Raw genomic sequence first — 27,926 nt, 5'->3', positions numbered from 1 at the left:
TTCGGGACTTTTTCGGGATCATTTAGAGATGGCTTTCAGGATTCGTCCGGGAACCCGTCAGGGTAATTTCTGAACTTTTCCGAGACTATTTCGGGATAATTTTGGGACCTTCCCAAGATCATTTCTGGATGGATTTTGGGATCAGTCCGGGATGCCGTCAGGATCATTTTGGTATTAGGTGATCATTTGAGGACCTTTCCGGCATCACTTCTGGATGGTTATCGGTATCCGATCAGGATTCCCTCGGAATCATTGCGGGACTTTTTCGGGATCATTTGGGGTCCCTCCCAAGATCATTTCTTGATGGATTTCGGGATCTGGCCGGGATCCCGTCAGGGTCATTTAGGGGTGCGTTCGAGATCCCGTCAGGGTCATTTCGGGACTTCTTCGGGAATATATCGGGATCATTTCTGGATGGTTTATGGGATCCGTCCATGACCCCTTAAGGGTCATTTCGGGACTATTAGGTGATCATTTGGGGACCTTTGCGGCATCACTTCTGGATGATTTTCGGTATCCGTTCGGGATCCCGTCGGAATCAATGAGGGAATTTTACGGAATCATTTGGGATTCCTTCCGGCATCATTTCTGGATGGTTTTCGGGATTTGTCCGGGATCCCGTCGGGGTTATTTCGGGACCTTTTCGGGGCTAATACGGGATCATTTGGGGATCCTCTAGGGGTCGTTTCGTGACTTTTTCTGTATTATTTCGGGTCGTTTTCGGACCCTTTCGGCATAATTTCTTGATGGTTTGCCGGATCCATCAGGGTCATTTCGGGACCATTTTGGGATCATTTGGGGACCCTTCCGAGATCATTTCTGGATCCGTCCGGGATGCCGTAGGAGCCATTTCGGAATTTTTTGTTACTTTTCCGGGATAGTTTTTGCACCCTTCTGGGATCATTTCTGGATCTGTGCGGGATCCCATCTGGGTCAATTCCGGACTATTTCGGGATCATTTTGGAATCCTTCCGGAATCATTTCTGTATGGTTTTCGCGATCCATCGTGGATCCCCTCGGAGCCATTTCGGAACTTTTTCTGGAGTTAGTCGGGATAATTTAGGGACCCTTCCTGGATATTTTCTGGATGGTTTCTGAGATCCGTCCGGGAGCCCGTCAGGGTAATTTCGGAACTTTTTCGGGACTATTTCGGGATCAATTTGGTACCCTTCAGGCATCATTTCTGTGTGGTTATCTGGATAAGTCTAGAATCGTGTCGTTGTCATTTCGGGTTTTTTTGGGACTACTTCGGGAACTTTTGGAAACACTTCCGGGGCGTTTCTGGATGGTTTTCGGGATCCGTCCGCGATAGCGTCGGGGTCATTTCGTGGCTTTTTCTGGATAATTTCGTTATCATTTTGGGATCCTATCAGGTTATCAGCTCAAAAAGTTCTTTTTTTTACTCAATTACAAAAATAAAATACATTAGACAGAAAAAAAATTTTAAACAGATAACTTTATAAGCAGGCTAACGTGAATAGCCCACATATTTCATTTTCTCCTTGCGGACGGGGCCGCGGGTAAAGGCTAGTTTAGCTATACAGCGGTGGTTTGTTTGACTGGCAAATTTGCTACTTCTATTCCTAAAAACAAAAACAATTGTTTCTTTCTTTTCAGTTTTTCTTAGAAAACATAATAATTGAAATTCAATTATTATAAGCCGGTGTTAAGCTCTGAATTCTTAAATATAAGTATAAACTGAACACACCATTAAACAAACATACATAAATATGTAAAACTGAGCCCGAGTTTACAAAGCTTCCAATTCGCAACGAAGAAGAACTTTACAAAAACAAATCTACATGGCACACAAATTTATATAGAGACAAAATGTCTCAATTGTGTTGTTAGTGTAGAAATGAGAAAAACTGAATTAAGCATGAAAACAAATACCAGCAGGATAGCCTAGTTGTTAAAGGCAACTGCAGTTTCACCATGTGATTCACGGTTCGAATCCCGGTGAAACCTTTGATAACATTACAAAATTGCCTGATGATCATTACATTGGCGGTTTTCGAAATGGTTCCATCGCAATATGCCAGTAAATGTTTCTTTCTTTTCAGTTTTTCTTAGAAAACATAATAATTGAAATTCAATTATTATAAGCCGATGTTAAGCTCATGAATTCTTAAGTATAAGGATGATTTTAATTTATATAAACGTTTTTGACACAATTTTATAACCGCTATCTGTTAAAAATGCGTGATTGGCTCGTTTCGAATGCAACAAAAGAAGCGCTTTTTTGTTTTCTATGTCGGCTTTTCAGCAAAATTTCCGAAAATACCCGATCAGTTTAGACAAAATCTTCAGGTTATTCTAAAGAAAAAGGTTGGAAGAGGTCACACGACAAAATTCCTGAACATGAAAATAGTCAAAATCATAAAAGTTGCTATATAGAGTGGCGCCAATAAGAAATGAGAATTCGAAATGCAAGTTCAGTGGATTTTCTCTTAGCGGAAACCCTTAAAAATGAAGCAGCTCGCTGGAGTATTTTGGAACTGATCAGCAATTATGGCCCCTATTGCATGAACATTTGGAGAAGGTGAGGGAATCTCAAACGAAAAAGAATCGTCTCCAAGCACATTATTTGTCTGATGGAACACAAAATGAGTTCATAGAAATCTGTGCAAGTCAAGTAATTAGAAAGATAGAAGGCGAGAGAAAGTCCGTCAAGTATTACACAGTAATAGTGGATGCAACCCCTGATTCGGCGCATATTGAGCAGACTGTTTTTATATTTCTTTATATTTTATTAGACAGGGACTCTGGAAAATGGAAAATCCAAGAACGCTTCTTAGAGTTTGTCGATTGTAACGCAAAAACAGGAGAAGCTATCGCTGAGCTGATTCGCAGCACTCTAAAAAAGCACAATATTCCACTGGATGAATGCCGTGGGTAAGGGTATGATAATGGCAGTAATATGAGCGGTAATTACAAAGGAGCGCAGAGTCATATCCTGAGAGATAACTCCCTGGCAATATTTGCACCTTGTGCTTGTCATAGTTTAAATTTATGTGGAGAGCAAGCTGCTGAATGTTGTGCAAAAGTCATCACATTTTTCGGTATTACGCAGAAATTGTATAATATCTTTAGCGCAAGCCCTCAGAGATGGGACATTCTTAAGGAAAAACTAATTGCTCCTTGCACAGCATGTCACAAACACGATGGTCTGCTCGTGTGGATAGTGTGAAACCTTTCGCAACTCACATTCCCCAAGAAAGCTATTGATGAAATCAAGCTTTTGAATCTGAGTTCAGAAACAGTAACGGATTTGGAAGGTGTTGAAGTATATATGGGGAAATTTGAGTGTATCCTTTTAGCCTCCATTTGGCTCAAAGTGTTGACGGTAATCAACCATCGAAATCTGGTACTGCAAGCTAGAAATGCCACACTGGACGTGGAAACAGAAAATATACGTAGCCTGATTGATGAGTTTAAGAAATTCAGGGATCAACGGTCGATCATACTTCAAGAATGTAAGGTTCTGACAGGGAGTATAGGAGTTGTGAATACCTTCGCAGAGAAAAGAAGGAAGATAAGGAGGCGCCAGTTTGATGAATTACCTGCCGAATCACCTGAGTGTGATTCCGAAACTCAATTCAAACAGCAAGTTTTTTACGTTCTTTTGGACTGCTTGATTGGTAACATGACAAGACGTTTCGAAGCCGTAAATGACATTGCGATTACATTTAGTTTTTTGTGGAACTATCAGGATCTGACGGAAGAAGAGCTCAGAGAAAAGGCAGCGGCATTCTGCACGATTTATGGCATCGATATTTCTACGGATCTAATAGATGAAATCATTCATCTCAATGCCATCCACTTAGCAAATTTGGGATGTGATTCGCTGCCACCATTTCAACTTCTAAACAAATTTCATGACTTGAAGATGGAAGTATTATTTCCGAACATCTGCATAGCATTAAGAATATTTTGCACACTTCCAGTCAGTGTGGCTGAAGGGGAGCGTTCTTTTAGTCTATTGTCTCGCGTGAAAAATTTTTTACGTTCTACTATGAGCCAAAATCGCTTGACAAGCCTTGGAACATTGGCGTTGGAGTCCAGCCTTGCTCGCAGCATTAGTTTTGAATCGGTAATTTCCATATTCGCAGACCAAAAAGCATGGTAGGTTTTCCTTGGCTGATTCAAGCTCTTAAAATGTACATATTTAGAAAAAGTTAATGTAAGGAAATCAAACAATGAAATCTAACATTTCATATATGTAAGTGCTCCAGTAAAACTTATTTTATATGAAATAAAACTGACAAGGTGAATTGAAAAATCTATGTATGTTATTTATTTTTTTACTGGATTGAGTTTATTTTTCACATTATTATTGTCTAGGTCAATACGCGTTTTTCACACCTCTCTCGATATTTTTGGTAGCGTATTAGCAGTCGACCCCTCACCTAGACTTTTACCGACAATTCAAACACCAATTTGCTTGTAATTAAAAACTCTTTAGGAGCACATTTTTTATTTCTGTGAAATAAATTTCTATTTTTAAAATTGTTGCAAAAACCGTGCAAAAAAAATTGTTCTTGAGCACATTTTTTGCACGCTAGGAAAAGCACATACGCAAAACTTTTCTCTCTATAATATTCCGTTGAAAAAAAATGGCCGCAGTATTGATGCTAGATATTTTCATTTCCACACCTTGGACTTAAAGATTTTCCATACAAAATTTTATTTTTCAAATACTTTAAGTATTGAACATTTGAATATTTTTTTTCTTTGGATATTGCATTTTTGTTCTGTACACATACCCACTTCTCCAAATCTGTTTAAATACCGGCCTTCTATTTTGAAAAATTTCTCCTTTTCCCTTCACTCTATTTCCCCTTAAAATTTTCATCTACCCTAATGTACGCATTTCCATTGCGTTTTCACGGTATATGTGTCTATAAACATGCATACAGACATTTGTGGACATGTAAAAATGTGTGCGCTATATGCAACCAAGTAAAATAATTCACCTTCACATCAATAAGTCCACGCGGCTCTGTACGAAAGCCGCCAATCCTATTAAGCGCCTCGTTCATATCGTCCGTGATGTGAATTTTGTGTGACTCGCCAGTAGATTCCATTCGTGATGCAGTATTAACGGTGTCACCAAAAAGACAGTAACGTGGCATTTTTGTTCCAACAATTCCAGCTACCACAGGCCCAGTGTGGATGCCACAACGAATTTGTAAAGTTCCTGCTGAACGTGGAATTTTAAAAAAAGATGAAGCATCCAGTAAATCAAGTGCCATTGTAGCAATTTCCGAAACATGTTTCTCGCCTGCTCCGCCAGAAAAATTATGCATGGCCGGAAGTTAAAAGAGAAACAAAAAATTAAAGGTGTTGAATGAATAACAATTTTCATATAAATGGATGCAGCTTTGTTTTTACATACATAATTTCATTTGCACATTAAGTAGGCGCCTATGTAGATGTGCATAGGTTATACCATGCTGATATATGTAAATATATACATATGTTGTACATACCCTGCAAAAAATAGTGCGACTTATCCCTAAAGAGAGCGGTCTCCGGTTGATCTCTTTTGTCTACATTGGGGCATAATTGATCCCATCTAGTCCCTTTTGGGTACAGTTGGGATTAGTTAGGTTGAAATCCATGCAGCCCATTTCAAGAAAAATTAAAAACGGCAACGAATTCGAATTATTTTAGAAAAATGCGGAGCCATATACCGTATCTACCCGACAGAAAAGAGATTAGTCTTCATTCGTACCCATATGGGTACAAAGGGGATTGGTCCTATCGTTCCCATTTCGTGCATAAATGGGTACCATTAGTCTCTTCATAGGACATGCTCAAACAAAAGGGAACAGTTGAACGCATACAAAGAGATCAAGACTGGCATTAGTCGTATACTCCTTTGTGACTCATCCTAGAAAAATAGCATTTTGTGCAGGGTATTATCTGCATACACGCACACTCGTATATACAGATGAGGAATACAAAAATTTTCATCAGAAATCTCCAACATCAGCAAGTCATTTATAAGAATAACTTAGTAAAGACGTCTTAGTTTTGATTTTTCACTTAACTTAGAGTTTTTAATTTATATATTAATCACAATATATTAATCACAATAATTAAGTTTATTAAGAATGTATATAATTTTACACCTTATAAATTTATATGCTTTAATGAGTCTCCCTATTCTGTTGAGTCTCTTGTAATAAATGTCATTGATTAGAGGTTGGCGGAAATATTTGTTTTTGCGTTTTTATAATAAAAATTTTGCCATTGAAAATGCTTTGATAATTTTATGTGAAGTTAATCAACAGGAAATAAATCTACATTCCATTATAGAAAACGTTTTTTCAGCTCAGAAGTTATACATCCAAGATCCTGAGTTCACAGACACATTTTTCTAAGCGGGGTCGCCCGTCGGCAGTGTTTGGTAAGCACTTCGAGTGTTTTTCTGCCATGAAAAGCTCTTAGTGCAGATGCCGTTCAGAGTCGGCATAAAACAAGTAGGTCCCGTCCCGCCAATTTGTAGGAAAAATTAAAACAAGCACGACGCAAATTGGAAGAAGAGCTCCGCCTAAAATCTCTTCGGGGGTTAGCCTCACATTTATTTTCTTAACACAAAAGTAACAGGTTGAAAATGCAGTTACTGTGTGGGTTCGTACCCGGACCCAAACTTGTTTTGAGTGGGACTTTCACCACATCACATTATGCGCCACATATATACATATTCGCTAGCGTTATTGAACTTCGAAGGGGCTTTTATAGGTATATATGGATGTATGTATGTATGTATTTTCATTTCATACCACCTTGACATACATATTGTGGCGAATATTAGCAGTTCCATACATCACTATGCTGTTAGTAAATAAATGCACAACACCATCAAAGCAAGCTGCCACACATACATGTAAACCGCAAAGCTAGCCTGCAAAAATCGCGAGTACTCCATACATGCATGTATGGAGTACTCGCGATTTTTGCAGGGTAGCTGCCGACTACATATATGTATGTGAAATATTCTCTATGCTGTAACCCTCAAATGATTACAATCGTTAAAAACGAGCAATGATCGGCTTACAATATGTTCGTGTAGAACATTACAGTGGAGTATAATGGTAAGTACTCCAGTGGACCACATGATCCAACGATTTTTGCAGGGTAAGAGCAGAAGTTGTTATACACACATACATACGCATATGACTAGAAGAGAAACGTAAATATCAGATACATAAGGGAGACATAGATGTATCCGAGAGTGTAAAAGCAGCGCAAGCAGATGAATATGGCATCAGTTTTAATTTAACACGCTACTAGTGAAGTTTTTTTTCCGAGAGTATAAAAGCAGCGCAAGCAGATGAATATGGCACCAGTTTTATTTTAACACGCTACTAGTGAAGTACGCGAGTACCTATTGTAATTGTGAAGTACTTTCCCAAAGTAGTCTAAATAAAGCAGATATTGTCATACTGAATATTTGTGTTATTTATTTGACAGCTCAGCGTTTCGAACGATAGCAGAAAGTGCAAAATAATCAGAATTTCCCAAGAGATTTTCAAAAAGATGCTTTCAACGCAATCTTATGCATGGCAGTAATATCGCCAAAATCACGCAGGAAGTTCCGTTTGTAAATATAAAACAACTTCAGACTTATAAATTGAAGTTTATTTCGTCTTGCCCATTCAAATATAAAGTTTCGCGAAGCAATGTTATAAGCATTCTCACTATACAAGAAAAATACTTTGCTAACATATTTTGTGTTCTATTCCTTTGTTAAATTGCAGTTTTTAACTGTGAAAAATGTTAGAAAACGAGTGGGAAAAATAATTTGACTTGCAAAATGTGCCAGCACCCTTAAAATGTACTTTGCTTCTTGCAATAAAAGTTGCAAGTTGTTCACTTTTTCATGTCAGATAACGCCAGTGTCGCTCAATCTACCGTTCTCGATAAAAATACGTGCAATCTACTCATAATGCATAAGATTGAGTTAAACGCATCTATATAAAACGATTTCATCTCAAACCGCTTAGCCTAGTCGAGTTGGCTTAGTTTTTGTTATTGCTTTCTGTGCAATTCGCTAATCTACCAAACGTTTTTTCCCCTAACTTGCTAAAAAAAAGCGGCCAATGTTACTTTTATGTATTTAATTAGCGAGACAAGCTCATATTGATTTATATATTTTTTTATACTCAGTTGAGCAGAGCTCAGAGAGTATATTAACTTTGATTGGATAACGGTTGGTTGTACAGGTATAAAGGAATCGAGATAGATATAGACTTCCATATATCAAAATCATCAGGATCGAAAAAAAATTTGATTGAGCCATGTCCGTCCGTCCGTCCGTCTGTCCGTTAACACGATAACTTGAGTAAATTTTGAGGTATCTTTATGAAATTTGGTATGTAGATTCCTGGGCACTCATCTCAGATCGCTATTTAAAATGAACGATATCGGACTATAACCACGCCCACTTTTTCGATATCGAAAATTTCGAAAAACCGAAAAAATGCGATAATTCATTTCCAAAGAAGGATAAAGCGATGAAACTTGCTATATGGGTTGACGTTATGGTGCAGAAAAGAAAGTTAGTAAGATTTTGGACAATGGGCGTGGCACCGCCCACTTTTACAAGAAGGTAATTTAAAAGTTTTGCAAGCTGTAATTTGGCAGTCGTTGATGATATCATGATGAAATTTGGCAGGAACGTTACTACTATTACTATATATATGCTAAATAAAAATTAGCAAAATCGGATGAAGAACACGCCCACTTTTTAAAAAAAATTTGTTTAAAAGTCAAATTTTAACAAAAACTTTAATATCTTTACTGTATATAAGTAAATTAAGTCGAAATTCAACTCCAGTAATGATATGATGCAACAAAATACAAAAATAAAAGAAAATTTCAAAATGGGCGTGGCTCCGCCCATTTTCATTTAGTTTGTCTAGAATACTTTTAATGCCATAAGTCGAACAAACATTTCCCAATCCTTCTTAAATTTGGTAGGGGCATAGATTCTATGACGATAACTGTTTTCTGTGAAAATGGGCGAAATCGGTGGAAGCCACGCCCAGTTTTTATACACAGTCCACCGTCTGTCCTTCCGCTCGGCCGTTAACACGATAACTTGAGCAAAAACCGTTATATCTTTATTAAACTTAGTCGACGTACTTACCTGAACTCACTTTATCTTGGTATAAAAAATGGCCGAAATCCGACTATAACCACGCCCACTTTATCGATATCGAAAATCACGAAAAATAAAAAAAATGCCACAATTCTATACCAAATACGAAAAAAGGGATGAAACATGGTTATTGGATTGGTTTATTGACGCAAAATATAACCTTAGAAAAAAACTTTGTAAAATGTGTGTGACACCTACCATATTAAGTAGAAGAAAATGAAAAAGTTCTACAAGGCGAAATCAACAGCCCTTGGAATCTTGGCAGGAATACTGTCCGTGGTATTGCATATATAAATAAATTAGCAGTACACGACAGATGATTTTCTGAATCACCCTGGTCCACATTTTGGTCGATATCGCGAAAACGGGTTCACATATACATCTAAGGGCCAATCGCTTTTAAAACCCTCATTAATACCTTTAATTTGATATCCATATCGTACAAACACATTCTAGAGTCACCCCTGGCCCACCCTAATGGCGATATCTCGAAAAGGCGTCCACCTATAGACCTAATGCCCACTCCCTCTTAAAATGCTCAGTAACACCTTTCGTTTGATACCCATATCGTGCAAATATTCTAGAGTCACCCTTGGTCCACCTTTATGGCGATATCTAGAAAAGGCGCAACCTATAGAACTAAGGATTACACCCTTTTAAAATACTCATTACCACCTTTCATTTGATACCCATATCGTACAAACACATTTTAGAGTCACCCCTGGCCCACCCTAATGGCGATATTTCTAAAAGGCGTCCACCTATAGACCTAATGCCCGCTCCCTCTTAAAATGCTCAGTAACACCTTTCGTTTGATACCCATATAGTACAAACATTCTAGAGTCACCCTTGGTCCACCTTTATGGCGATATCTAGAAAAGGCGTCCACCTATAGAACTAAGGATTACTCCCTTTTAAAATGCTCATTACCACCTTTCATTTGATACCCATATCGTACAAACACATTCTAGAGTCACCCCTGGCCCACCCTAATGGCGATATCTCCAAAAGGCGTCCACCTATAGACCTAATGCCCACTCCCTCTTAAAATGCTCAGTAACACCTTTCGTTTGATACCCATATCGTACAAACATTCTAGAGTCACCCCTGGCGCACCCTAATGGCGATATCTCGAAAAGGCGTCCACCTATAGACCTAATGCCCACTCCCTCTTAAAATGCTCAGTAACACCTTTCATTTGATTCCCATATCGTACAAACACATTCTAGAGTCACCCCTGGTCCACCTTTATGGCGATATCTCGAAACGGCGTCCACCTATGGAACTAAGGATCACTCCCTTTTAAAATACTTACGAATAAAGATAGATGTAGACTACCATATATGAGCATATAAGCATGATTTAGCCATGTCCGTTCCTCCTCCTTCCGTCCGTCTCTATGTGGACAAGATAACTTGAGTAGTTGGTTGGAATCCGCGTTATCAAGTCCATGCAGACAGTCTCGAATCAATACAAAAACAATTTTTACTATTTGCCTTAAGAAATTTTCAATGGGACTTTTAACTAATCTTCCACCTTATACTAATCGATTAAAGCTTATCAATCTTCCAACTCTAGCTAGTCGAAGGGAAATGCTTGGTGTAATATTTATGACAAAACTTTTAAATGGATCAATTTCAAGCCCATTCCTTCTGAATGAAGTGAGCTTTTGTGTTCCCTCTCGGACTTCGAGACACTTCAAACCTCTCCTGCTGAAACAATGTAGAACGAACTTCGAACTAAATGAACCTTTTCGGTGTTTATGCCAAGATTATAACTCTCACTCAAACACATTTGATAGCTCAGACTCCCTTTTTTCTATAAAAAAGACTGTTCTCACCACTCTTAATAAATAATTGTATAAAGCGATTGCTTCTGTTCTCTTTAAGTATTACGCTTGGCTGATGATATCTCTTCTGTAGCTGAGCAGTCTCAGATCTCGACGCTTGACAAACCGCTGCCCATCAAAGACTCGGCAAAAAAAAAAAAAAAAAATGTTTTGATATAGATATACATATATGTAAATCGATCGCGTGAACAGGATTAGCCTGGTTTCATTGGGCCACTTGAGGGCAGCGCGCTGCCACAACGTCCATTAAAAAAAAAAATATGGAGATAGCTTATTGAAATATGATATATGGGTTCATTTACACTCATCCCTCATAACTATTTAAAATGAGAAAAATCGGATGATAACCAAGACAACTTTTTATATATATAACATTTTGGAAAACACAAAAAACCTGATTATTTAGTAAATAATACGTCTAGAATGGTGAAACTTGATATGTGCACTGATATTGAGACTCCTGATAAAAATTTGAAAAATGTTTGAAAATGGGCGTGATATCTCCCACTTGTGATAAAATTAATCTTACAAAAGGCTATTAATCATAAATCAAAAACCGTTTAACCTATCAGCTTAATATCAATTGTATTTTACTTTCTAAATGAATTATAACACAAAGTTAGAAAATATTAAAAATTTTGAAAATGGGCGTGGAAGTGCCCCTGTTTTGACTAAGTAATTTTCTATGTTTCGGGAGCAATAACTCGAAGAAAAATTAACATATCGTAATAAAACTGGGAAGGCATACTTTTTTATAGCAGGAAATACTTCTAGTAAAAATGGACGGGATCGGACCACGCCCACTTTTATATAAAATATATTCGTAGACTAGAATAATAAGTTATATCTTATGTTGCGAGCTGAATCGGACGTGTTTTTGTGCGCTCCAATATAATTTTTGTATACCTCGGTAAAATATTGAAATTTTCCAAAGCTTTTGTGTTGCTGTTGCTCGTGTGAACTATTTTTGTGTTAATTCTTTGTCTTGAGTTGAAAAGAGCTCCTGATAATAGATATTAGTCAGAAAAAATACTAATTAAAATCAGTGAGTTAAGAACAAGAATAATAAAAGCAATAACCAACTAAATTTTAAACGAGCGAGTGTTTATAACAACAACAATGGCGAAAAGATACCCAGCAAGAGGAACGGTTTCCCCCCCAACAACCCCTCTCACACCATCATCAACTGTGTTGGCGAAGCAACTGGAGGTACAGAGACAATCAATTGTCAAAGAACTGACTGCAGAATTGAGGAAAACCGAAGAGCGTATAATGCAAAAATTTGGTGAGTTGGCTGCTGAAACTGCAAATTTGAAAATCCGCATTACTGCAGTTGAGAAGAGAGTTTGTGCAGTTGAGAACGCGTGCTCTGATGTTCTCTTGGTGCGAAATGAGTTGATTGCAGCTCAGGGCCACGTTAATGCACTCGAAGCCAGCGCAGTCGCCACTGACTTAATAATTACTGGCGTCCCACATGCAGCAAGTGAGTGTTTACCTGAGCTATTTTCGAAGATCTGCAGAGTAACTGATAGCAAAGCACCACCATTGCGCGATGCGTTCCGATTGCGAAACAGTGGGAATAATAATAAACAAAACAAGCCCAACACTTCCCCTCCCATTGTTATAAAGTTGTTCTCTGCACCTGACCGAAACCAGTTGCTAAAATCGGTTGCTGTATTTTGTAAGTCTAAAAAGAGATCACTGACGCCCTCTGACATTGATTTGCCTGGCTATGGGACGGTAAATATTTATGAAAGTTTGCCTAGGAGATTGCGGGAGGTGATGACGCGTGCATCTGAGCTTAGGCGGCAAAAAAAGTTAACGTCGGCGTTTTCCAATCGAGGCAGAGTATTTGTTCGGCTTAAGAGTGACGAAGAGCCCAAATTGGTTGGCAGCATCGCCGAGGTGGATGCTGTTGTTGGTACTTAAGCGCACTTACAGTATGAAACAAATAATAATTAGAATGTTTATGTATATGTATATGTTAAACTTAAGCTCTGCCTTTCAATTTAATCTATGCTGTGAACTTTTCTCTTTATGCTCAATTCTTTTAACTCGTCAATTTTTTCGTTCTTATTTTGTTTCTAGCTTTAATTTCAGTCATGCTCATTTTTTTTTTTTTTTGTCTGCTCTTTTTCTCTTTGTGCTTTTTATTTGTTGCAGTCACATATATTTGCTTCACAGCTGCGGTTTTTATGTATATCATACTTTTTGTGGCCGTTCCTTCACCATCTAATGGACTTAGACCCCTGTAGGAAATCTGCCTTCAGCATTAGTGATAGCAACAAGGCATTAATGGATATCTTGTGTAAGCAATCTGATGGACTTAATGTAGTACACTTCAACGCCCGCAGTTTAAATAATGATAAGCTGGACTATGTTAGGGATGTATTTTCTGATTGTAATGTTGATCTTATTTGTGTCACGGAAACCTGGTTCACTAGTGATATTCCTGACGTTTGTTACAGCATCCCTAACTAGAGTCTGACACGCGTTGACAGAAAAGGAAAGAGGGGGGGAGGAGTTGCTATCTACTGTAAGTCCTACTTGAAAATTAGTGTCTTGGCAGAATCAAAAAATAGTGACACGGAGTTTATCATTGCCGAAATATCGGACAACGTGAAAAAGTTTTGGTATCTTGCGTGTACAACCCCCATAGGTGTAATTTGTTAGATTCATATTTTGAGGAGTTATCCCAGTTTTTAATTGATTTTGAGCGTTTTGTAATTTGTGGGGACTTTAACGTGAATCTTTTGTGTAATGGTGCTTACACTATGAAACTACTTGACCATGTCGCGGGCGCTGGTCTTACCGTTGTTAACAATATTGTACCAACAAGATATTCACATAACTCAACTCCGAGCCTGCTGGACATCATTATAACGGCAAGCCCTGACCACATTTTACAATTTCAACAAATTAGCTTCATCTCCGATCATGATCTTATTTTTTGCACACTAGATGTTACGTTTAATTGTTCAGCTGACGCCGTTACTTCTGTTTATCGTGATTTCAAATCTCTAAATGTGGATGAGTTGTTTGTTGATCTATCATATGTCGATTGGGCTTCATGTTGGTTTCTTGCTACCGTGGATGAGAAGCTTGATTTTTTAAATAACACCCTCTGCAATCTATTTGATGTCCACGTACCGTTACGTGAAGTCCGGTTTATAAAAAATTCTTGTCCTTGGTACAATAAAAAAGTCAGATCTGCTATTAAACTACGCAATAAGCTGTACACAAAGTGGAAAAAGACCAACACTGAAACTGCTTGGTCGCAGTATAAAATCGCTCGCAGCCAGGCCACTTACATCACTAGGCAAGCAAAGTAAATATACTGTCACCGAAAGTTAAATCCGGCACTAGCATCTAAAGATTTATGGTGAAACTTAAAGAATCTCAACATCCATGGTAAACAGACGATTTAGTGTCAGATTAATCCTAATACTCTTAACGATTATTTTAGTAGTTCGGGTATTGTCCAGGACAGAGCTGAGTACCTAGAACACACATTTTCACCGGAGAGAGAATTTCAATTTAGCGCAGTAAGTGAAAAAGATGTTCTTGAATCCCTTATGAGAATCAAGTCCGATGCCATAGGAGAGGGCGGAATATCCTTGAAGTTTGTGAAAATTGTACTGCCTTTCGTGCTAGGAACCCTTACACACATAATCAATCATTGCTTTACAACTTCGTGTTTCCCAGTGGAATGGAAAAAGGCTGTGATTGTTCCTGTCGCCAAAAAAAATGCAGCCATAACACCTTTTGATTACAGGCCAATCAGCGTTATTCCAGCCTTCGCTAAAGTGTGTGAGTCCTTGATGGCAGCTCAAATTTCATTATACGTTCAAGAACATAATCTGATCAATCCACTGCAATCTGGTTTTCGTCCTAAGCACAGTTGTTCTACAGCTATGTTGAAAATGCTGGACGACATAAGAATTAATTTTGATAAAGGTGACCTAACTCTTCTTTTCCTCCTGGATTTTTCAAAGGCATTTGATTTAGTTAGTCGTAGACTTCTTTGTGAAAAGCTCAAATGTTTTTTTGGGTTTTCAGTTACATCAGTTAGCCTTATGGCCAGCTACCTTGCCGAAAGGACTCAGAAAGTTGTATGCAAAGGCACTGCATCTAGATCATGTATTGTCTCTTCTGGTGTACCGCAAGGCTCTGTCCTTGGTCCTCTTCTGTTTACTCTTTTTATCAATGATGTGTTCGCTAGGTGTCAGTATGTTAATGCACATGCTTATGCTGATGACATTCAATTGTATTTATCTAGTCGTGTTGGTCTTGTTGATGATTTGTGTTACAAAATAAATTGCGAGTTGTCTGCTATTGCGAAATGGGCTTGTGAAAACGGTCTGTGCTTGAATGCCAAAAAGTCATATGTTCTGCCTATAAGCAATAGTGTTGTGCATACTGAAGATATTCCAAAACTGTTCGTTGGTGAAAACGTGCTTTCGTTTACTAGCAAAATAAAAAATCTGGGCTTTGTGATTAACTCAAAATTAAACTGTGTCGACCATGTAAATAAAGTTGTGAGTAATGTTTATTCTGTTTTACGTAGATTGAGAATGTCTGAGTTGAGACTAGGAAAAAACTAGCTATGCAGCTGATCCTTCCTCAAATAACGTACTCAGAGCTCGTTTACAGTCAACTTGACTCTGCTTCGTCCCATAAAATTGATGTTACTTTTAACAACGTCACACGGTATGTTTACGGCCTACAAAAATATGATCATATATCTCCATGGAAGCGCAAAGTTATCGGATGCAGTATTTTTGAGTACATAGCAGCGCGAAATTGTATATACATTTACAAAATCATTGAATTTCAAACACCAAAGTATCTTTTTGAGAAACTTAAATTTTCGAAGTCTGGTAGACATCGCAAATTGATCATTCCCAGATATTTCTATTTGTGCTCTTCGAGGCTATTCTTTATACATGCTGTAAGGCTCTGGAATTCTATCCCAAATTTCCTTAAGGGTGTGTTGTGTAGGAACAACTACAGAAGGGTGATTCATGACTACTTCAGTTCAGGGAGCTTAATGTGATTGTGGTAAAACTTTATAGTCTTCCTTGTATTTCCACCTTTCTTTCTTTTACCAACAAAACTTTCTATTCGTTAAGTTTATAATTATTGTTAGTATTTGTCTTATAAGAATTTAGGCTTAATTATTAATTATTTTGCAATGTATAATCGTTGATGTGCTATAAAAGACTGTCTTACAGTCACAACCACTTTTTTTTAAATAAATTGAAATTGAAATTGAAATCTTACCGAAATATAGTTTTGTATGAACCATATTTCACTTACCAAGTTTTATTGTAAGAGGAAATGTGGGCAAAATTTTTTTTTTTTAAATGGGAGGTGCGACGCCCCTATTTCGATCAAGCACAACAATTCTATAGCCTCAAAAATGGATCCCTCATAACAAAATTCGATACACATGTTAGGCTTATAACAAGAAATATTTCTAGTTAAAATAGCCTAGATCGGTTAAAGACCACGCCCACTTAAGAGATCTGTGAAAAGATCGTAGATGAATGTCATATGCAAAATCTATTCGAAATATTGTCTTATATCAGTGATTTTTTTGTTTTAAAAGTGCCACTATAACAAGAAAAAGGAAAATTGAGAAAAATGTTAATGGGCATGGCACCGCTCCCTTTTTATCCAAGCAATTTCTGACGTTTTTGGAGCCGTAACTCGAAGAAGAGTTGACTCATATGTATATCCCTTATAATCAAACATATTAGTTAATAGCCACACACTCTTTCGATAATATTGTTTGTCAAAAATGTTGTGATAGACGGACAGCATACCTCCAGAGTTTTAGATGTGCGCACGATCCGAGGACCTAACATCGACTCGGACCATTATCTCGTTGCAACCAAAATACGCACCCGCCTCAGCGCGGCAAAACCAAGGAACAAAAAACACAAGGAAAGCTAGACGTCGAAAAGCTTCAATCACAACAGACTGCCAATGATTTCGCAACTCGACTGTCACACCTACTCTCTGAGAGCACAACTCATCCTGAAGGAATACAGGAGCAGTGGGAGCATATCTCCAAAGCACTTCGTACTGCCGCCGAAGAAAAAATTGGTTACCGGCGGCCACGAAAAAACAACTGGTACGATGAAGAATGCCGCGTTGCAACCGAAAGAAAAGACACTGCCTACAGGGCTACGTTAAAAGCGAGTGCAACAAGAGGAGTGTGTGAACGCTATCGTGAGTTGAAAAGGGAAGTGAGACGCCTTTTCAGGAAGAAAAAAGCAGAAACAGAAAGGCGTGAGTGCGAGGAGCTTGAGCTGCTAGCCACCAGGAATAACGCCCGAAAATTTTACCAAAAAATAAGGCGACAGACGGAAGGTTTTAAGACCGGGGAAAACTCCTGTAGGAACGAAAACGGCGACCTTGAAACTGATGTCCAGAGAGTGCTTAGAATATGGAGGGAACACTTCACTGCTCTCCAAAATGGAGGCATTGATTCACCGCGCAGAAATGAAGAACCCGATCCCACAATCGATGATGATGGAATATATGTCCCCCCGCCCGATTATGACGAAGTTAGAATAGCAATAAACAGATTGAAAAACAACAAGGCCGTGGGCGCTGATGGATTGCCTGCGGAGCTATTCAAGTACGGCAGCGAGGAGTTGGTAAGGCGCATGCAGCAGCTTCTTAGCAAAATATGGGCGGGCGAGTGTATGCCCGACGATTGGAATCTAAGTGTTCTTTGCCAGTCCACAAGAAGGGGGATACTGCAAAATGCACCAACTATCGTGGAATCAACCTTCCTAATATCGCATATAAGGTCCTTTCAAGTGTATTGTGCGAAAGATTAAAGCCCACCGTGAACCGGCTCATTGGACCTTATCAGTGCGGCTTCAGACCTGGTAAATCTACCATCGACCAGATTTTCACAATGCGCCAAATCTTGGAAATACCCGTGAAAAGAGAATCGACACACATTACTTCTTCGTCGACTTTAAAGCCGCCTTCGACAGCACGAAAAGGAGCTGCCTATATGTCTGAATTTGGTTTCCCCGCAAAACTTATACGACTGTGCAAAATGACGCTGAGCAAAACCATCAGCTCAGTCAGTATTGGGAAGGACCTCTCCGAGCCGTTCGAAACTAAACGAGGTTTCAGACAGGGTGACCCCCTATCGTGCGATTTCTTTAATTTGATGCTGGAGAAAATCATACTAGCTGCAGAACTTAACCGCACTTGAACAATATTCTATAAAAGCCTGAAATTACTGGCATATGCTGATGTCATTGATATCATCGGCCTAAACACCCGCGCTGTTTGCTCTGCTTACTCAAAAGTGGAAAAAGAAGCGGTAAAGATGGGTTTTATCGTAAATGAGGACAAAACGAAGTACCTCCTGTCATCGAGCAAAGAGTCAGGGCATACGCGCCTTGGCAATCACGCTACGGTTGGCAGCCATAATTTCGAAACAGTAATTGACTTCGTTTATTTGGGAACCAGCATCAACACTAGCAACAACATCAGCACTGAAATCCAGCTAAGAATCAATAAATGGTACTTTGGACTAGGTAGGCAATTGAAAAGTAAAGTCCTCTCTCGGTGAACGAAAATCATACTCTACAAGTCACTTATCGTACCCGTCCTGCTATATGGGACAGAGCATGGACCATGAAAACAGCAGATGAAGCGGCTTTGGGAGTGTTCGAGAGAAAAGTTCTTCGAAAGATTTATGGACCTCCACGTGTTGGCGATGGCGAGTGCCGAAGAAGATTTAATGATGAGCTGTACGAGCTATACGCATACATCAACATAGTCCAGCGAATTAAAACGCAGCGGCTGCGCAGGCTAGGCCATGTTATGCGAATGAAAGATGATGCTCCGTCCAAGAAAGTGTTTCTATCGGAACCCGCCTATGGAAGCAGAGGTAGAGGGCGGCCTCCACTCCGTTGGTAGGACCAGGTGGAAAACGATGCCATAACCGTTTAGACAGTTAAGCGCCAATTAAGTAAGTAAGAACGGTGCGATTGAAACTCACACTGAGTATATAATGATCGGTTACACCCGAACTTAGACACCCTTACTTGTTGATTTTACAAAAGTATGAAGTACGAATGTTGGAGATTTCGAGTTCAGAAATTCAGTGGTGAATATACTCAGATATAAAAATGTATTTATTGGAAAGCGGGAGTGAAATACCTTTCCCTTGATATCCTTATCTCAAGTAATTTTTTTAACTTGAAAAAGGTGGCAACCTTTTGAAAACATCCTCAGTGGCAACATCTAGGTGAAAAGTCTTAAAATGTAATACTGTATCTATGTACAAACATCAAAATCTTAGAAACAAGTTTTTTCAATTAGAAGAAAATTTTCTAAGCGGGGTCGCCCCTCGGCAGTGTTTGACAAGCATTTATTTATTTTATTTGAATTTGATTCAAATCGGTTAAGCCGTTGCCCAGATGGTAGTGGATATGCAAAGATATATAAAAAAGAAGGTGAGGTGGCAACCCTACTTAAAAATGTCAAAAGAAATGCGGAGGAAAATACTTTTCATTTGATACCCATATTAACATATCTCATGTAATGTCAAAAAATAAAAAGATGATAAAAAATTTTAAGGACTGCCTTTATATAAATGGACCAAAAAATAGAAGGCAATTTTTCCTTTAATACAGACATAGTCTTGTTGAATTTTGAATAAAAACTTTAACAATAGCTCTTGTAAAAGAATTTTGAGATTTAAAACTATAAAGGTAGAGTGCGTGTTTAAATTTTAAATAATGAATTAGTTAATCCCAAGTACATGGTTTGCCTTAAATTGAAAGATTGCGCCCCACCTTTATAGTTTTAAATCATTTCTTCTTTCTTTTACAAGAGCTATTGTTAAAGTTTTTTAGTCAAAATTCAACAAGACTATGTCTGTATTAAAGGAAAATTTGCCTTCTATTTTTTGGTCCATTTATATAAAGGTAGTCCTTAACATTTTTTTAACATCTTTTTGTTTTCAATTTTTTAGTACTGCCTACAAACATTAGTAATTTAAGTAATTCCTAAGTGAAAATTCTTATCTTTATTTATTTGTTCAAAATAGCAAGATTTAATAGAATTAGTGGAATTTTCGCTGATAACACTGGCGAAAACAACAAAATTCCACCTCGCATCAAAACAAGAGAATTCCACCTCGTTTGTCAGCTACTTAGTTTGCACAGCTGAAAATCGTGGTGAAATTCGCATACGTCTGAAAGTCTAAAAGAATCGTGGTGAAAGTCGCGTATGGCTAAAAATATGCAAGGACGTGCATTGAGTTGGGCCTTCAACGAGGTGCAATTCTACAACGCCTGCAACACTCAGGAGGCTAGCCATGAAGGTATGGCCTAATCTTCTAGATAGTTAGACTTGTGCGTTACGTAGCTCAATTTTTTTGATCACACATTGCACTGTCACCGAGTTTTAAACTATATTTCAGGTTTCAAGTCTCTAGATATCAAGGAAGTTAGTTAAAAGTCGATTGCAAGATTCCCAATTTAAAACTAGTTTTCTCAATATCTCGATCCATGCGCCACATAGCGGAATTTTCTGATAAAATATTGCATTGTCACCGGGTTCTGACTTGCGGCCCAATTTTCATGTCTCTAGAAGTTACTAGAAAATCGATCGCAAGATTCCCTCAATTTTTAAAGGATTTGCAGTTATCTTGACTAGCGCACCACCTAGGGGAACTTTGTTTTCTATAAGTTGTATTGTCACCAGGCCTCTAACTAAGTGCCAAGTTACAAGTCTCTAGGTAACCGGGAAGTTAGTTAAAAATGGATTGAAAGATTCCCAAATTAAAATTAATTTTCCTAATATCTCGATCCATGCGCCATCTAGCGGAGTTTTTTGATAAAATATTGCATTGTCACCGGGTTCTGACCCACGGCCCAAGTTTCAAGTCTCTAGCTCATCGGCAAGTTACTCAAAAATCGATCGCAAGATTACCCTCGTTTTTCAGGGATTTGTAGTTATCTCAATTAGCATGCCACCTAGCGTAACTTTGTTTTCTATAAATTGTATTGTCACCGGGTCTCGAACTACGTGCTAAGTTACAAGTCCTTAGGTAACCGGGAAGTTAGTTAAAAATGGATTGAAAGATTCCCAAATTAAAATTAATTTTCCTAATTTCTCGATCCATGCGCCATCTAGCGGAGTTTTTTGATAAAATATTGCATTGTCACCGGGTTCTGACCCACGGCCCAAGTTTCAAGTCTCTAGCTCATCGGCAAGTTACTCAAAAATCGATCGCAAGATTCCCCTCGTTTTTCAGGGATTTGTAGTTATCTCAGCGGAACTTTGTTTTCTATAAATTGTATTGTCACCGGGTCTCGAATTATGTGCGAAGTTACAAGTCTCTAGGTAACCGGGAAGTTAGTTAAAAATGGATTGAAAGATACCCAAATTAAAATAAATTTTCCTAATATCTCGATCCATGCGCCACCTAGCGGAATTTTTTTGATAAAATATTGCATTGTCACCGGGTTCTGACTTACGGCTCAAGTTTCATATCTCCAGCTCACCGGGAAGTTACTAAAAAATCGATTGCAAGATTCCCTTCGTTTTTCAGGGATTTTCAGGAATTTTCGTTTATCTCGATTCGTCTGCCACCTGGCGGCATTTTGTTTTCCACGAATTGTAGTGCCATCGACTCGCAAACTATGTGCTAAGGCTCAAGTCTGCGGATCACCGAGAAGTTAGTTAAAGGTCGAAGGCAAAATTTCCATTTTAAAATTAATTTTCTTATATCTCAATCCGTGCGCCACCTAGCGGATTTTTTTCACTTGCATTGTAATGTCTCTCAGATCTAAACTATGTTCTAAGTTTCAAGTGTCTAGCTCAACGGGAAGTTACTGAAAAAGACTTTTCCGTGGGTCAAAAATTCGTATGGAAATGAGGGGACAAACATGAAAGCGGCTTAATATATAGGTAATAAAAATGACCCCGGGTCCATCCGAAACAGAGACCCGATCCATAGTTATTCTGTGCGGAACACCGTGAATTTATTTATTTCCTTTCATAACAATGAAGTGAGACAACCACTTTTTGAACAGAAAGAACTGCTGTTTTAATTTTGGCCAGCTTGATTGGTCAAATACCTCACCGTGCATCGCCGTGCGCAAATTTTGCAACTTTTCTCAAATATCAATAAAAAATATTCATAAACTCAAAAATGGCTATTATTTTTTATACGAGTTAAGACATTTTGTGGATAGATTAAGAATTCATATTTTATATCTTAGCCCATCTAATTAGTAATAGTATGCTTTACACAATTGGGGGAAATGTTCACTTACCATTTCTCACTGGCAATCCGGATGCAACCATGTAAGAGTCCCCTATTGTTTCCACTTTGTAGACGTCATAACATTCGATGCGATCATCAAAAACCCGATAAATTGAATTAAGAAATGTTACTACCTAAAATTTATGATTTTATACATTTACAAATTTTAATGAGTTATAAACGACTCAGAATTATTTGTTTTTATTAAATTATTATACTTTATTATGACAGAAAAAAATAAAAATAACTAAACATGCCGGCTGACATTTAAGTTATTTCCCTCTTACTAAATAGCACAAATATAACGAAACAGACCAGTCATAGCCAAGCGGCAGGCCTCTACAGGAATGAAATGTTGCACCAATTTTTTCCTCTCGCAATTTTAATGAGTGATAGGGCACATTAAGACGACTAACATCCCATACAACTTTTGGATGATTGAACTTAAATTTTTTCTCCATCTCCATAAAATTTGATTACTTTTTCTGACCCAATACTGTGTCTTCAAACAATTTAAAAAAGAATAATCCAATATTTAAGTCATTTTCCAATAACTCTGGCAATTAAATACAAAGTTTTTACAAAAATGAACAGAAGGAGCGATTAAATCTGTTCACTTTTGATGATCAATTATTGATAATAATTTTTCAATCACTACTGAGATTCATTGTTGAATAACTCTGTAGATAAAAATTTAAATTCGAAAAGTATAACCAAATTGGTTTATTTTGGATTATCATAACTTGATAAATAATTTTCATCATCTTTCGAAATCTTTTTGTGAATACTTTATACTTGTTAAAATTTTTCTTTTCAATGAAAATCTGATTTTTTCTTCACATACATATATACAGTTTTTCCATTGTGAATTCAAACAAGTGAAACAGCTGTCGCCTTGTCCGTCCTGATGTCACGTTGTTTAAATTTTTCCCAAATTATTAAATAAATTGAAAAATCTTTCTATTCCTCCATTTTCATACCTACCTGTGAAATAAACAGGGAAAACAGCTGTCGTGAATGGCCAGAGAATAGAAGAAAGGTTTGCTTTTTGCCCGTTGTTAATAAATTGAAGTGCCATGAATTGCCCATTTGTGTTTGCAAACTAACTTTTCACTTAAACGTGTCTACAAAAAGTCAGACTACAAATGAATTCATATTCCTTTATTAAAATCTACTTAATAGAGATAATATGAGTAGACAGTTAGTTAAGCAAACATTTGAAAATATTTAAATAATGGAATATACCAGTCGTTCACAAAAATGTTTGATAAGCAAAATAGTGAGCAAATGATTTGAGTAATCGTATAAAAGTTTAAATGCAGGTAAATGAGTTTTGACATCATCATTATTAATTTACAAAATTGTATTTTATTTTTTGTTTTTTTTTTTTCAACGCCCTAATTATTACATTGCTGGGTTTGGTTTTTATTTTGATAATTATTTTTCCTTAATTCCTTGATTTCTTGTTTTAGTTTAATTTTTTCTGCCTGATTCTGATTTGTGCTTAAATTAATTTTAAGCAAATTTTTAAAGTTTTTTTTTTTTAATTTTTCAGTTTTTCGAGATTTTTCGAATTTCGCCATTTTTTTTTTCTCATAAGAAACTTCAATCAATTCTGCAATCATCCCCACTAATCCCGCAGTGGATTGGATGAAAAAATTTGAAAAAATTCTGAAAAATGCCTTTCGTAAGCTAGAAAAAGAAGAAAAACTTTCAGCCCATTCTAAAGGGGTCGTGTTCAAAATTGGTCGAAATGGGATGGAATACCCCATATGTATGTAAGGAGACATCCATTGGGGGACGATTCTAGACGTGCAGTACGCTATTGCACAAACGAAATTAAATAGAATATATTTAATAAATAATAATAAAATTTAAAATGTTGAAACTTACATCGTTGAAAGTAACTCAATTAAATGCACTTCTGAGGGCTAATGGAGTGACGATGAGCGGAACAAAAACGCATAAAGTGGCGAAACTTCAAGAGTTGTTACAAAGCGATGAAATCGACCAAGAAGAGTTAGAAGAAAGCTCATGTTCGAACGTGAATAAATTACAAACGCAAATTGATGGGCTCAAAGATGTTTTGTTAAATTTAACAACAGCCATCAATGCAATGAATGTAAATGGTCAGGTTTCTAATAACAACGCAACGATGGAGTCGGTTCAGCAAATTAACAACGAGGGTAATGGAATTGTTAATTCAGGTAATGAACAAAATATAGTGCCCGTGGTAAAACATATGACGATTCAAGATATGGTGGGTGTTATGCCGGATTTTGATCCAATTAAAAGTTCGATTTATTCACAAGGTAGAGTAGCTAAAACAGTGCCACAAATGGCAAGAAACAATGGTGTAATTGCGATCCAGCATAAACTTAAGGGTATGGCGAAAATGTGGTTAGACGCGCAACCAGTTTACGGCACATGGGTGGAATTTGTGAATGCATTTTATATTGATTTTCCCACTACAGTAAATGCAGTTAAGACTCATAAAATGATGGCGAAACGAAATCGTAAAAACACAGAAGATTTTATTGAATATTACTATACAATGGTAACGTTGGGCCGGTAACGTGCTATTGACGAAGAGTCAATTATTACGCATATTATTGGTGGACTAGGAGATGTTTCACTGTCAAAGACGTTAGCAGCAATCAAATTTAAAACATGCAGTGATTTGTTGGCAGCGCTAAGAAGAGTTCAAGCAATTCAACGGTAACAAGTATGAGTGCACAGTCAATGCAACAATCACCAAAGACGGAACAGAAAACCAACGTAAAGCCTGCAAGTCAAATCAAATGCTATAACTGCAACGATTTTGGGCACATATCGGCTAAATGTACACAGCCGCAACGTAAACCAAAATGTACTTCATGCTCCAAAATAGGTCATAACGCGAAAGATTGTAAGGTGAAACCGACAGTGATGGCTATAGATAATAATAATATAGGAGATAAACCAGTGACAAAGGCATTTATTGTTGAGGGTAAACAGTTCGAGGCCTTCATCGATACAGGTAGTGTTTGTTCCTTAATTCGAACAACAGCAGCAAAGGGTATGCACGCACAACATACAGATAAACGTTTCATTGGGTTCGGTGGATGTGAGGTACACGCATCAGAAAAATTAGAGGTACGTGGAGTGATTGGTAATGTTCAACGACTGGTAACGTTATATCTAGTGGGTGATGACATGATCCCATATGACATTCTATTGGGTCGTGATGCTCTGAAGGACTATGGCTATCACTTAGCAAATGATCACGACATACTACAAATAAATTCAATCGAAAATGAGTTCAACTTATCAAGTCAAATATCGAGCAAGGAGAAAGGTGAGGTTTCAAAACTTTTACTAACGTATCAAGACTGTTTTTCAGAAGATATTCAACAAATTGGGCGGTGCAAAAATACGCAAATGTCGATTGAGTTTACAACGAGTAAACCAATTTTGGGCAAACGATATCAGGTTCCAATGGCGCAAAGGTCGGCACTAACAAATATTTTACGGAAGTTGCAAGATAATGGTATTATACCACCGAGTAGTTCTCCTCATGCAGCATCGGTTTTGTTGGTTAAGAAATCGAATGAAGAAGATCGGATGTGCATTGATTTTCGAGCACTTAATGAGGTGACGGTGAAGAAAAATTATTTAATGCCGGTTGTTGAAGAACAACTAGCACGATTGGCAGGCAACGAGTTTTTCACAACCCTGGATATGACATCGGGGTATTACCAGATTCCAATGGCAGAGGAATCCAAACAATACACAGCATTTTTGACACACGAGGGGCTGTTCGAGCACAATGTTATGTCTTTCGGATTAGTTAACGCGCCCATGGTTTTTCAGGAGGTGATCGTTAAAGTTATTAAAAAAATGAAACATCGAGATAAGGTAATTAACTATGTTGATGAAGTAATTATTGCGACGCAAACTTTTAACGAAGGGTTGGAAGTTTTACGGGAATTCCTTAAGGTTATCCGACGTGAAGGCTTAACATTAGATGGACGAAAGCACGATTTTGGCAAAAGAAGTCCAATTTCTTGGACATATTATCGACAAAAATAGTATCAGACCAGGTGGAAATAAAACTAAGGTAATAGAAGAGTTTCCTGTGCCAACGAATTCGACAGCAGTACGTCAGTTTCTGGGTGTTACTGGATATTTTCGGAAGTTTGTACCGAATTACGCTATCTTAGCACGACCTTTAACAGCATTGTTTCGTAAAAATAGCAATTTTGTATGGCAGGATTCACAAATCAGGGTTTTTAAACCAGTTTTGGCTATGTACGATGCAACGAAACCGCATGAAGTACATACCGACGCAAGCGTTTTAGGTTTATCAGGCGTTTTAATGCAAAACGAGAACGACCAATGGAGACCTGTTTTTTATTTTAGCAGGCAGTGTAACGACGCCGAGCGAAATTATGCAAGCTATGAGCTGGAAGTTCTGGCCATAGTGGAAACTTTACAGCGATATCGAACGTATTTAATGGGCCAACATTTTAAGGTGGTTACGGATTGCAACGCGGTTGCATCCACAAAGGCAACAACACCGTTGATTCCACGCATAGCCAGGTGGTGGCTGAAATTACAGGAATATGACTTCGAATGCATACATAAGGCAGCAACGAAAAACGCTTTAGCTGATGGACTCAGTAGATGTCCGTCTCTGCCATTATGTGAGGCAACGACAGTGGCTGATTCGGTTTATACAGTGGTTAGCATATCAGATGACTGGGTGGCTGCAAAACATCGGCAGGACGAGAAACTAAAGGATATCATTGAAATCCTCAATGGGAAGTCTGGAAATAATGCGAAACAACTTCAAGATGATTACATCGTCGAGGGTGCTAGACTTTACCGTAAACTAGGCAACAACAAATTGTTAGTGGTACCACAAGGGGTGAAATGGCGAGTCACACGGTCTTGTCATGACGAAGCAGGTCATTTCGGAGTAGAGAAAAATATCGAAAGGTTGAGCAAATACTTTTGGTATGCGAGCTTACGTCAAATCCTACATCGACGCTTGTCCGGAATGTTGTTTAAACAAAGTCAAGGGCGGAAAACGAGATGCACGACTCCATCTGAAGGAAGTGGTTCCGATTCCTTTCCAGACGGTACACCTGGATCACCTCGGACCATTTGTGAAAAGTAAGTATGGCAATTCGTACATTTTGGTAACTTGTATGTGCGTTTACGAAGTATGTGCTACTGAAAGCTTTACGAAATACGAAGACAGCTCCAGTGCTGATAACATTGCGTGAATACATGACCATTTATGGGCGACCACAGAGTTTAGTAACGAATAGAGGGACTGCAAATTCATGACAGACTACGGCATCCATCATACCAAGACAGCGTTGCGCACGCCTCGCGCCAATGGTCAAGCTGAACGCGTAAACAAAACAATTTTGGCTTCACTTAAATGCAGTAGTAAGAACGGGAAGGATCGGGACGACGCATTGTACCAGCTTCAGTGGTGCATCAATTCACAAAGCTACGCTACTACCAAACAAAGTCCGAATAGCTTGGTGTTTAGCTATAAACTACGAGATGTTATCACCAATAGACTCATACAGGCT

The 27,926-nt window shown here is 38.0% G+C and overlaps 1 protein-coding gene across 1 annotated transcript in view; it reads right to left on the bottom strand.

Moving 5' to 3' along the window:
• LOC137246167 (uncharacterized) overlaps window positions 1–27,926 on the bottom strand; it is an 81,830-nt gene that overhangs the window by 19,721 nt on the left and 34,183 nt on the right. Inside the window, exons 12-13 of the mRNA XM_067777250.1 lie at window positions 22,349–22,472; window positions 4,977–5,284 (exon numbers count right to left, since the gene is read on the bottom strand). Of these exons, the coding sequence (XP_067633351.1) occupies window positions 4,977–5,284; window positions 22,349–22,472 (432 nt within the window). The remainder of the gene's footprint in view (window positions 1–4,976; window positions 5,285–22,348; window positions 22,473–27,926) is intronic.

This window comes from Eurosta solidaginis, chromosome 3 (assembly GCF_040869045.1).
Source record: "Eurosta solidaginis isolate ZX-2024a chromosome 3, ASM4086904v1, whole genome shotgun sequence".
In the NCBI taxonomy this organism is placed as follows: domain Eukaryota; kingdom Metazoa; phylum Arthropoda; class Insecta; order Diptera; family Tephritidae; genus Eurosta; species Eurosta solidaginis.
This window is presented reverse-complemented; position numbering and strand designations above follow the sequence as displayed.